Source organism: Barbatula barbatula, assembly GCF_947034865.1.
Source record: "Barbatula barbatula genome assembly, chromosome: 17".
Lineage (NCBI taxonomy): Eukaryota > Metazoa > Chordata > Actinopteri > Cypriniformes > Nemacheilidae > Barbatula > Barbatula barbatula.
The window spans coordinates 15,106,692-15,119,684 of record NC_136780.1 but is presented as its reverse complement, the minus strand read 5'-3'; the positions used below and the strand labels follow the sequence as shown (position 1 = coordinate 15,119,684).

At 39.1% G+C, this 12,993-nt stretch overlaps 2 protein-coding genes across 6 annotated transcripts in view; one reads left to right on the top strand and one right to left on the bottom strand.

Moving 5' to 3' along the window:
* Positions 1-511: 511 nt before the first annotated feature.
* On the top strand, positions 512-11,876 carry LOC306906512 (uncharacterized protein). Of its 2 annotated transcripts, XM_079477973.1 has the most exons (10): positions 512-1,187; positions 2,078-2,187; positions 5,417-5,554; positions 7,631-7,693; positions 8,295-8,354; positions 8,438-8,482; positions 8,800-9,280; positions 10,783-10,986; positions 11,374-11,511; positions 11,598-11,876. In XM_079477973.1, exons 1-9 carry the CDS (start codon positions 944-946, stop codon positions 11,484-11,486), a joined length of 1,458 nt encoding a protein of 485 aa, XP_079334099.1. In that variant the 5' UTR covers positions 512-943; the 3' UTR covers positions 11,487-11,511; positions 11,598-11,876. The 2 variants fall into 2 exon arrangements, with proteins under 2 accessions (XP_079334099.1, XP_079334100.1); XM_079477974.1 differs by lacking the exon at positions 8,438-8,482 and having other exon boundaries at positions 825-1,187; positions 11,598-11,869.
* The window catches only part of LOC306906511 (BEN domain-containing protein 2), a 27,058-nt gene continuing 25,763 nt past the window's right edge, over positions 11,699-12,993 (bottom strand). For 3 of the 4 annotated variants that reach the window (XM_079477972.1, XM_079477971.1, XM_079477969.1), the window contains 2 exons: positions 12,456-12,656; positions 11,702-12,142 (listed from right to left, as the gene is read on the bottom strand). In XM_079477972.1, the coding sequence (XP_079334098.1) occupies positions 12,003-12,142; positions 12,456-12,656 (341 nt within the window). In that variant the 3' untranslated portion in view covers positions 11,702-12,002. Of the gene's footprint in view, positions 12,143-12,455; positions 12,657-12,993 lie in introns of all 4 variants that reach the window. The other variant, XM_079477970.1, reaches the window with a different exon arrangement.

The following is a 12,993-nucleotide window of genomic DNA, read 5'->3' as shown; positions in this document are numbered from 1 at the left end:
ATAGATAGATAGATAGATAGATAGAGATATAGATAGATATAGATAGATAGATATAGATAGATAGATATAGATAGATATAGATAGATATAGATAGATATAGATAGATAGATAGATAGATAGATAGATAGATAGATAGATAGATAGATAGATAGATTTTCTTTTTTATTTCGGCCACGGTCCGAGGTTGTGAGGCTACAGCATTTACAGGGTCTGCAACCTTTTGCCACTCAAGTGCCTTTTTGGCATTAGTAATGTCCACACTGTGCCCTCCAAACAAAATTTTTCTCCTCTTTTTCACCTCGCCAAAGATAACGTTTACTACACATTGAGTGACTTTAAGTTTTTTTTTATTTCCTCTCTGTGTCTGCCATGATTTCGCAATCGATGAATATTAACTTGTGGGCGTTTCACGGACTATTTATGGGCAACTATGGGCGTGACATTAAGCCGCAAAAGCTGCGCAACATTTAGAATTGATTGTGATTTATTAAGGGAAAACTGCCTAGGATGTGCGTGCGCACGGTTTTGTAAATCCGAATATTTCTGTGCGTACGCACGTCCTATGTTTCATCCTTACGCCACTTCTGACGCTAATCCTACGCAAAGTTTTATAAATGAGGCCCCAGATGCTGCACCTTTCTGACTTAACAGTTCCTCTCCAACGCAGCTTTGCTAACAAACTGCGTCTTCTCCACGAAAGCTCGTGACAAGTAGTATTTTTCATGCTAAGCAACGCCTAAAACATCTAGTTAACATAAATAATCACAACATTATTATCCAATCACATTTAAGTAGCCGGAAGATCACTATTTCGAGATCGATCCGCCCACTTCTACTAGTAAGCAAACGGCGCGACGTCCGCTTCCATGGCCGCACGTGTGTTTCGTAGTTAATTCGGCGAGGATCAGACAGATTTCGGCTGTTTTCACTCATACTGAAGAACATGCGTGATTCCGATGCCGCTTCGCGTCCGCAAACTTTGTTCAACCGCGACGAGGACGATGGCGATGAAGCTAACAGTCACTACATAGTTGTCGAGCTCAAAGATGAGGATCTTAATGCGCCCACCAAGGCAGACCTGAGTATATTTGCTCCTGTCGAGTCCTCTGAATGCGAGGAAGATGAAGACGAACTCTCGGACTCATCCGGTGTTTCCTCATGGAGGAGAACAAACACGAGAGAGAGAGGTTTGACTTGTGCTTCCAATACAAGTTAGATGCGCTAAACGCCGTTTAACTAACGTTACTTAAAATGGCTCACTTGTCATGGCGCTATCAAACTCTTAACATTTAGTTGTCCAGACCTTGAATGAATGAATGAACGAGTGACTGTGTCGGGTTTACTGAAATGTTACGAAATAAATCAAGCGACGTCAGCAAACAAATAATGCTGAACATGGTCACAGATCTGACTTGCATTTTATCAGCCCCACAGGTTTTTCTAACCAAGAAGTCCGAAGGTGTCACGTTAGTCACCATAAATATTAATGACGTAAAATGAAAAAGTATTTCTAGAGTAACCATGTTTGATATTTGCAGTAAAATTGAGGTTAAAGGTAATCAATTTCCCCAAAACAGGGTTATTATTACACTTATACCGTGGTACAATTTTCTAATGTCTGGCAACCAAATGTCCTGACCAAATAATTGTTCCTACTAATTTAGTATATTTGTTATTTAGGTTAAGTTTTTGGCATTACAGTAAATTTATTTAATAAATATATTATATAAATAAATATTTTTTATAGAAAAAAAACGAACCCTCGCTTCTCTCAACAGGTATGGTCTAGCTTTTGTTGTAGTGGTCTAGCAAGCTTTTGTTGGAACTAGTAACTTTGTATTAGCACCTATCATACTATTGCTCTTTTTTGACATATGGCTTACTGCTCACAGAACTCTTTGAAAGTTGCTTTGGATAAATGCGTCAGCTAAATGTAAATGTGACCCATAAACACATGTATTCATTTGGCAGAGGCTTTTATCCCAGCGACTTACATTGCATTATACTATACGTTTTTTTTAAACATGCTATATCTTGTTATCTAATGTAATTATGTTCTTCATCTGTCTTGTCACAGATAACTGTGAGGATGTTGCACCCCCTGAGAGGCAATCGTCCAGCGGGAGACAGAACTTTCTGGAAGGAAAGAGACCAAAGAGGAATCCTGAGTGTCGTGCAGCAGACAGGGTATGAATGTGTTTGTGTATGGGTCAATGACTCAAATGTTTGTGTCCTTATGGTTGAATTAAATAGAATATGTTAAATAATCAGATTACTTGCATGCATTCTCTTTCCTGAGGTCCAAGTCTGCAATATCTGGTTTTTATTTATTTTGAGATTATGTTTTGCTAAAATGTCAGTGTGGTGTAACCGTTAAAACGTGATGCCTAATACTTCATTTTGTTTATAAAAGTGAAACTCTAAATAAAACACCATAACTGCTTGTTTGGTGCAATCGCAGAGTAAACCCTTAAACTAGAAAATACAAGGAAATGGTACACAATTGTTCTGAATATTAAAATTAATCTGGGCAATCATGTTAGTCAAGTGAAATTCCTGAAGTGTCAAGTTGGTGTAACCACCATACACCGAGCATATTGTGCAAGAAGACACGTGACAGGAAATTAAATCACAGAGAAGAACCCCTGGTGAACTTCTGCATCAAAAGGTTAGTAACTCTTTAAAATAAGTTCAGGTATTCTTAGGTATATAATGAATGTCAAGTGGTTAGACCCATTTGTAATATTTCCATCAAGGCCATATGGGCACACATAGGTGTCCATTCACGGCTGTCAAATTTGATTTTAATAGGAAATGTCAAATGGTGTAACCGGTTTGGCTCCTATTAAAAGACAATTTAGTCAAATATTACTAGTTAAAGTCCGAGTAAAGTGACATTAAAATATGTGTTCTGAGTTTGTCACACAACAGAGAAGTGTGTTATTAACCACCCAGCCAAATTTGAATTGAGGAAAAAAAACATCAAGTTAATACAATAAATTATCAAAATCTTGGAAATAAAAGGCAGGGAACTCTGCCACTGAAACCACGCCCACTCGCGGGAAAGCGGCTGTTGTCATGTTTCCCTGCCCAGAAAATCCACAGAATTGGTGAAAAACTGTTAAACGGTTTAACTCCACAATTCAGTACTATATACTACTGAGTCTTTGTAACCTGTTTCAGCAATATATTTAAAACATTTATGGGGTGTTAAGAAAAAATTCTCTGATTTCACTTTACCCGGTCTTTAAGGATGCTGATTAAAGGTGTAATATGCACTACTATGTCATATCAACTATTGTGTTAATTCGATGATTTTCTGATATTTTATAATCAATACAATATAAAGAGCCCCTTTCTCCCCAATAGATTCCACTTTCGAGCAAGGAAAACGTGGCTCATCTCTCCTCTTGCAAGGGCCATTTACCTTGTCAAAAGACGTGAAAGGTAGTTTACACATACACGCACAGACGAACCCTCTGAAAGACTGTGATGTTGAAGTCAGGTTAGGTCTTCTGAAAGGTTGGCCAGTTGAAATTACAGGGTGAGGTGGTAATTAAGGACATAACTGTTTTTAGAAGCTCTATAGGCTAAAGGTTTTTACTTTTCAATTGTATTTGTAGTTATCAGAAGAAAAAATGAGAGGGAAAGACTTAGCATATTCCATAGCCGAGCTTTCCAAAACAAAGCAGGAGGAAATAAGGGAAAAGTGGAGAGAGTACCAGGGAAACAACAGAAAAAACAAAAGGCTGCTTTGCATTTTCAACTTAACTCTGCCATATATGAACACATCAGCAAATGAGCAAATTCAGCTTCTTAACAATCCTAAACCCTTGCATAATCCCCTTGACCATCAATACTGATTTTCCAACGGGTTGTCCGATCTTAAAATGGCCTGCGCTTTTTAACTCAAAAAGCCTGGTCTTCAAAACCTTGCTGGTCTTTGCTGAATCTGTGACTTGGGTGGCCAGAGCTTCCACTACCGACTGCATTTTTAGAGATCCTTCAACTGCAACCAACTGTCTGCAAGATCTGAAAGGCAAGTTCATTCTGCTCGGATATGAAAATAAGCCCTTTAATGCACAGGTCATCCACGTGGTGGGTAAAGAAGTGGAAGTGGAAGTGAAAGAATGTCTTTACCTGACCTCCTATTCAAGTCTGATGTGCTGCACATAATATCTGAGCTCTGAACCTTTGAACTTGCATCATTCAAAACTCATGACCGAGGATGAGTGTGCAGCAAGCACACAGCCTGAAAATCTTGTCACATTGACATACTTTTCTAGACCGGAATAGGACTTTTATCAGAAACTAGATAACGCATACACACAGGGTCCTAAACACACATGGTACCCCCTCTCTTTCCCTTTCACCCCTGCCTAATTACGCACATACACACAAGTTTTGAATATATCATTTTTCCCTGATTTGTTGTAGCCAGATATTTTTCTGAACAGTGATAAAAAGTGAACTCATGTCTTGTATTGTGATAACTGTTATGATTTCTTGTTATCAGATATTGTCCCCAACTGTACAATACAGATGTGATTTCTTGTTGCCAGATGTTTTTTCAGCACTGAAAAAAATAAAGACTTCAGCTGAACGTGTTGACTAGTCATGCTTGATTTTCAGCGTTTATTTATTCAACAAACAATTTTAAAGCAACGTGATCAGGTGGTTTAACCGGTTTGTGTCAATTGGCCAGTATTTTTCATAAAAATATAATTCTTTTCAGGACAAATCATGTGGTATAAAATATAAATTTTTACAGTCTAAGCTTTGTCAGCATAGGTCTCACCAAATAATGTAAAATTCATTAAAATGTACTTTTAGAGAACTCTGATGACATGTGTTTTTGTGTGATATTATAAAATGTTTGTATTTTTGAGTTTGTTTACATTTCTATTTAGGTGTATGAAATATTACAAAATTCTCAATATTTGGCAGTTACACTATTTGACATTTTTCAGGTCAGTCTTAACTAAAAATGGTGCAAATGTTGTGTTTTAATAACATAAAATCAACATAAATGCACTAGGTACATTTCAAAATATCAGATGGATTCTTTTAAAACAAGTTTTAAAAGATTTCTTGTATTGTTTTACTTTTTTAGTCACCGACTAAATGTGTGTCTGTTTTTAAGCTACAGTGGTGATATGGTCGCAGTTTTTCCTACAGGAGAAAAAAACTAAGATTGTACATTTCCTGCTTTTGTTGACTTGAAATGTACCATGAAAATCATGTTTTTGAAAGCGACTTAATTGTCCTAGTTTAACTTCGGTATAGTCTTTGCTTAGGCTAAGTCTTGTCTGTGACACTGGGCCTTTTAGTATCAAATAAAGAATGTTGAGTTCAGTAAACAGACAGGTGTGTTCTCATGGCAGCATCTCTCTCTCTCTCTCTCGCTCTCTCTAAGGGCATGAATGAAGCACTTCCTGCTGTGGAGCCTCCATCACTGTCAGATTCAGCCACAGCGCCTGTTGAGATGTCTGGGCCTTCAATCAGTCCTTTAGCTGCCATGGAGCCTCCTGTATTTCCAAATACACCTGTCCAGGTTTGTTGGGTCTTGTTTTTATACAAATTGTATGTTATGGGCATTACTCTATAAAAAGATGAATTGTGAATAATTTTGTAAAATTATCATAATAAAATTGTCATGAATTAAAAGCACCAGTTAAGAATAATTGAAACTTTACTTACAGTATCTCACAGAAATGAGATCACCCCTCACATTTTAGTAAATATTTTATCTTTTAATGTTTCAACACTGAAGAAATTACATTTGTAGTGAGTGTACAGTTTGTATAACAGTGAAAATTTGCTGTCCGCTCAAAATAACTCACACAGCCATTAATGTCTAAACCTCTAGAAATCAAAAGTGAGTACACCCCAAGCGTAAATGTCCAAATTGTGCCCAAAGGGTCAATATTTTGTGGCCACCATTATTTTCCAGCACTGCCTTAACCCTCTTGGGCATGGAGTTCACCAGAGCTTCACAGGTTGCCACTGGAGTCCTCTTCCACATCACGGAGCTCACAGAACCCAGGTGCCGACAGCACTCATGCAGCACCAGACCATGACACTCCCACCAGCATGCTTGACTGTAGGCAAGACACACTTGTCTTTTTACTCGTCACCTGGTTGCCGCCCCACACACTTGACACCATCTGAACCAAATAAATGTTTCTTGGTCTCATCTCAAGATGAGCTTACTTGGTTCAGATAGTGTCAAGCGTAGGGTATGAGTGCTGCTGGCACTGGGGAGGGACAGTTTATTGAGGGAACCATGAATGCCAACATGTACTGTGACATACTGAAGCAGAGCATGATCCCCTCTCCCTTCGGAAACTAGGCCGCAGGACAGTATTCCAAATTGATAACGACCCCAAACACACCTAAAGAAGTGGAGGGTTAAGGTGAACTGGCCAAGCATGTCTCCAGACCCCAACCCCTATAGAGCATCTGTGGGGCATCCTCAAACGGAAGGTGGAGGAGTGCAAGGTCTCTAACATCCATCAGCTCTGTGATGTTATCATGGAGGAGTTGAGTAGGACTCTAGGGCAATCTGCGTAGCTTACTCCTTGCCCAAGAGAGGGTTAAGGCAGTGCTGAAAAACCATGATGGCCAAACAAAATATTGACCCTTTGGGCCCAATTTGGACATTTTCGCTTTGCGGTGTTGTACTTTTTGTTGCCAGAGGTTTGGACAGTAATGGCGTTGTGTTATTTTGTGGGGACAGCAAATTTACACTGTTATACAAGCTGAAAAGTGTATTTTCTTAAGTGTTGTCATATGAAAAGGTATAATGCAATACTTACAAAAATGTGAGGGGTAGACATGTGCTGATTTTCGGTAATTCAATAAATCCCGATAATGAATATACACAATATTGTTATCGTGGGCACTTCAAAATACCGTAAAAAATAATAGCTCCGAATTTTTATTTTTAGAACGTGCATTACAGCTTATTTTCCATCAACCGCTTGAGCAAACACTGCGTATATGCTGCGCAGAACACGTGAGCGCACCCGGATGTAAACAGTGTTCACGTCACACATAGAATCACACTGTGCGCGCCACGGCCACTGACGCCGCAGTCAAATTCTCACATGAAGAAGAAGCATGGCGGAAGGAGGAACGTTGCCGACAATTTATCCCCCTTCTAAAAGGGTAAAGTCAGAGGTTTGGAAATATTTTGGGTTCCAAAAAAATATGCCAGGAAGCCCAACACAACTTTATAGTTGTGTATCGTTCTGTTTTTGCAAATGTTGTACTTTTGCAGTTTGCACATGATTCATTTTGATATAATTGTTCAGTTTACTTTTATATTTTATATTGTTTTATTTATATTTATTTGTATTTAAATGTTTGAGTTACTTTTAGTTCATTAAAAAGCTATTCAAGTTACTAAAAGGACAAAACTGAAGTTTTTCTTTTTTTAACCTGTTTCTCTTGTAAAATTACAATATCGCGATAATACCGTATACCGTGATAAATGCTCTCTCAATTAATCGCAGCATGAAAAAGTGATACCGGCACATGCCTAGTGAGGGGTGTACTCACTTCTGTGAGAGTGTGTAGATCAAAAGTACTGGTCAGTCTGGTTTTTCATCCCAGTTTTCTTCTCCAGAGCAAATCTGTTGTTGGGGAGGAACAGCACAGTATATTACTCGAAGTCCTGAACTATTGTAAGGTAAGAACTTATGTTCTAGTTGAAACTGAAAGGTCGTTTACATGATACCATTTTCAACGTTGTGTTTTGGCTGTTAATTTTCACGACAACAGTGTTAAAACATAAACTTTTGAAAACTGTTCTGGAAGTGCAAGGTTTTGAAAACGACGACATTAACTTTTTCGTGTGATGCGGCGTTTTTCAAAACCCATGATGTCAATCTGTAGGCATGCGCGAGTATTACTCAAACAATAATGGCGGCCTCCATTATGCTTGGTTGTGTTGCCTGACATATCCATTATCATTTTTCCAGCAAAAAAGTAGATTTACTGCACCACTACAACCAGTGGAGACTTTGTTTGTGCACATTCTCGCTGACAGTGTATTAAAAGCGCTTCTAGCTTAAAAAAAAGGTATGCGTATGTGCGCAGGCACGTGGGGTTTTCTTTATAGCGCAACCGCGCCATGCACTTGCCTGGCATACAATGATGTAGTGTGTACGTTTAGCATTTCAAAAAATGCAAAGGACCAACTTTTCAGTTTTTCATCGTGTAAACGTTCTCTGAATAGCTGATTTTTGTTTGTTTGGGATTGACTGAAATATTGTTTGTTTGACTTGTAGTTCCTGCATGCAGCGGTGGAGAGGCTTGAACAGAAGATTGACGGACAAATGTCATATGAGGTACTGTACAGATAAACTGTTTATGCCTGACATAGTGATGATGCGTTTACTGATGTCACTCATTTCTGTTGAATAACTTGAAGCAAAGGTATCAAAGGAGTTCAGCAAGGTTCAACAGTGGTCCAAAGGTTTGTCTACTTATTTTATTTTAGAACAGGTTTTTTAATATTGACATGATTTCCACAATGTAACATTTTCAACCGTATTTATTCGCATTTATTGCTGTAACGTTTTACTGTGTATCTGTTAAAAGCTTGTTAAAAAAGCATGAGGGTGTTTTCTTCAATTCTGGAAGATCTTCATTAGTTCTTGTGTCATGATGGTTGGGTGCAAATCAACGATAACATTTGATTTGACAATAAATTACTAATTTTGGTCAGTTTATCACTTGAAACCACTTTTATACATTACAAACATTTTTACAAGATGAAAATGTCATTCTCAGAGACCGACAAAGGTACCTGCTGAAGGAGAGCATATATCCTGGTCTTTGGCTGAACGTCTCGGTCCACCCGTACAGAGGAAACCACAGTGGATTCCTCCCTGGAAACGAAGCGCTGTTCAGCAAGGCCCGAGCGGGGCAGAACACCAGGTGAACAACTGTAATCTTCAGTCAGCCAGACCGTCTGGTGGTGGGAGAGGGAAAGGCCGGGGGAGAGGACGTGGTCGCAGGGGTCGTAATAATGGATCCAAGTGCCAGTCTCAGACTCCCGATCCTGCTCCACAAACATCTGAGCCTTTGCGAGATGGGATGTTTACTGCAGAAACGGACGATCCGCAGCCATCCAAGGTGATGAAGAAAAGCTCTCAGCTGTTCAAGGATTCAGAGAGTAAGCAGAAGAGGAGAAAAGGCTTGGAAGGAGACGGAGATCACAATGATTCAGAGATGTTCAGAAAGGTGGTCACGCTTGAGGCGGATAAGAAAGGTAGGATGGAAGCTTAACGGTATTGCCAGAGTTGTTTGTGTTGTGTGTGATGTGTTTTGTGAATAATGATTCTTGCATGACATTTTCATGTCATGTAAGACAGCAAAACGTTCTGGGGCACTTTTCACTACCATTGTAATGTTTCCTACTAAAATAGTCAATGAGGTCCAAGAACTGTTTGGATACAAGCATGCGTCCAAAATTCTTTCACTGTGTTCAACCAAACAAAGAAATGTAACAACTAGAGAGTGAGTACTTCATGACAGCATTTTCATGTTTGGGTAAACTATCCCTTTAAAGGGGTTGTCATTGATTTCCTTCTGCAAAACACAAAAGAAGAGCATTTTGAAGAGCGTTGTTTACCGAACAATGGTGGTACCCATTCACTTCTAACATACAGACACAAAACCAATGCAAGTCAATGGGACCGCCATTTTTCACTTAGCAACATTCTTCAGAATATCATCTTTTGTGTTCTGCAGAATGACATGAAATGATGAGTAAATGATAAAAAGGAATATTCCATCCTAAAAATCCAAATTCGTTCAAGTACTTTGTTATATCAGATTTTCCAGGAAAATCTTTTGACAACCTGAATTGTACAGTGTACGGAGCTAAATCACCCAAAGATTTTGAAAATATAAATAGATCTGGACAAAATAAAATCTCCCTAACGTCGTTGTACCTATGGCTGAATTATAATATCTGTACAGGTAAGAGGTCTGCACTTTAAACGAAAGCCCGAACCCGGCCCGTACTCGAGATTGTTTAACCCGACCCGGTCCTACCATTACAGTTACATTATAAGCCCGAACCCGACCCAAAGTGCATTTAACAGCAAGCTTTGTGGAAATGTGCTGCATTTTATGATTGCTTGTGATGCTAATTAAACAAATAGCTACATGTAAGCAAACACGCTTTCATCAAGGCACGGCGGCCCCCTCAGCAGTGAACACACAAGAAAAAATAAGAAATAGCACAGACTTGCCAATAAGAAACTTTGCTGTGGGTGAACAGGCGGAAACTCTGAAACTCAAACTTCAAAAATGACTTGATGGTTTAAGCTCCGTCCTCCTCGGATTAAAGGTTAGCTGCTAACGTTACTTGCAGGGATGCTGAGGATATACGGGCCAGTCTTGACAGTAATGACAAGATCATAATTCTTCCAGGGTGCAGCTTTCCCTGCATCATTTGGAACTGTAACAAGTTTTCCATCGCTAATATTTCACTTTATCGGATTCATCTTATCATCACCTGCTGTGTTTTGTGACAACGAGGAGAAGCGCGGGAGGTGGTAGCACATTTGTGTGTGTTTTCTCTCGTGTTTTTTTGTGGTCACAACGACGCAAACACGCAAGCTCACCCCACTGCGCACAAGCTTGTTTTTATATAGACTATATTTCTTACTTATGAACCCGAACCGGAGGCTATTCATTAAACATTAACCAGAATGGGTTGCAGATCTCTAGTACAGACGTGTGATTGGCTTTTTTGTTCTTCAGTGATGATTGGGAGCTCTTTGAGGAAAGTGTGCATCCCGCTGTCTGTGTATAAGGAGGCGTTTAAAGAGATGGAGCCCCAGAAAGCCCTGGTGCCAGTTCTCCATTCTCTCTTCTCTAACAGCACTCTGTCCTGCAGTGCGGTCACAGGCAATCCAGACAGAGGCATCAAGCAGCTCGACCCCAACAAAATAGAAGCGCTTCGAGGTAAAAACCATCTTCACCGGCTCAGTTTAATTATAACTGAAGTAAATCTCTGGAATCCAAAAACATTTGACAAATACATATGTATAAAATTGCACGAGGCATAATGCAACATCTCCGATATGGATGCTGTCACAACAGATCATTTAAAAGCCATTTGACGTTCATAAAACACAGAGACCTGAATTCGATTTCATTAAGCATCCACGTGTATTTGGGAGCCATAGTCTGTAACCTTTTTGTGCTTTATCAGTGTTTAAGCCTGATATAACATTTATGAATAAAATTACGTATAACGGTTTCTGGGAATTTAATTCATGACCTATCGCTTGCACTAGTCAAGCTCCCGAACTGTATAGTGTTACACTTTATGCACGTGTTTGTGTTCAGAGTTTCTTGCTGAGATGTACCCACAGTACGATGTCAGCCTGAGAGGTGTGACGTGGGCAATGTGTGTTGGAGTGGTCAACAACATTACCAAAGACCTCAGGAAAAAAAGCTGAAAACCCATCACATCTGCTAGAAAAGGTCAGTTTGTTCTCTAATTCTTGGTCTAATCTAGATGATTATCAAAAACCAATTTGATAAACCCAAGCTTTTGTGATATATTTCAGGTTGGTGACGGTGGGAGTGATGCTGCGTTTATTCATAACTCTAAGGATTTGTGTTATTAAATCCACAATGTGACAAAATCACACACTTCATGCGCAACACTACTGGCTGTCAAAAGCTTATATCTGTTTAATTCAGTTTGATTATCTTCAGTACAGATGACATGTACAGATCAGTTTCTGTGGCTGTTATATAGAATTTATCTAAGCAATATATCAATGTTTTTCTGTTCTAACATTTTAATATTTGTGTTACAAAATAAAAGTTTATTTTCAAGAATGTGTGCACGCTTGTTGGAATATACTTCAGTAAATGTTCAATTTACAGAAATACAAAAAGTAAAAAAAAATCACCAGTATGAATCACAAATCTGTTACTGATCGTGCTGGAGTAAACGCCTCTCAGCGCTAGCATTTTCCTCTCTTTAAGCCCATCTTCCTCTCAAATCGACACTTGCGGATGGTGCTGTTTATAGCTCCAACGCAAACCTTCCAGTCACATCCATCCTCTTCCAGCTTCATCCAGGGGAAATGCTCTGACAGGTGCTCTGAAGAACAGACAGACAGTCAATGACAAGGTAAAGCAATCCGATTCCTAATCAAAACAATACATTTCTCAACCTTATGTTTGATTTTATTATTAATAACGAAACGTCTGCAGTCACGTGACCCGATAATATTCAATAATGTCTTTATGGCATGTTAGGAAACTGAAAAGAAAATCATGAACTTTACACTATTTACATTTTTGTAAATTGCACTGCTAATAGAAGCCAGAGTTTGTACTGAATCCATTAATGCAAAACTTTCGTAATGCAAAATGGTGCGAGTTTCATATCGGCTTTCTAGCATTTCACTGACCCCGGAGTGCAGATATCTTATTGTGGTCGAGGGGATCCATGCCGGTGCGAGCGCCGTAGACATTACTGCGTACCAGGACATCCTCTGGGAAGATGAATTTAATGAGATACCGTGCTATGAGCTCGGGACGCTTGCGGATATGTGCTGCATACAAGGCGGAATTGGGAACCTTCACTTCTCGATGACGGGACCCGATATATACTATTTAGAACAGAAGAAAATACATGAGAATTCAGCATCAGCAACGTTTCTGTAACACCATTGGAAATAATGGACTCGCTTAGTTTACAAAAAAGCAGGAACACATTGACAATGGAAGAACGCAGGGTTGTGATGTAACATTAAAATACCAATGTTGACGCGAGACTAGTCAATGGTATGTCATGATGACATAGCTTTAAATCCTGTCAATCCTTCCATTTTTACAAATGATGGTACAATAGGATGCAAGAAGCATCTGCCTATAGGGCACTAACCTACAGGCCTTGTTTTAATTCTTAATAAAGATTATTCACCAAAATATGTATTTCTGCAGTGA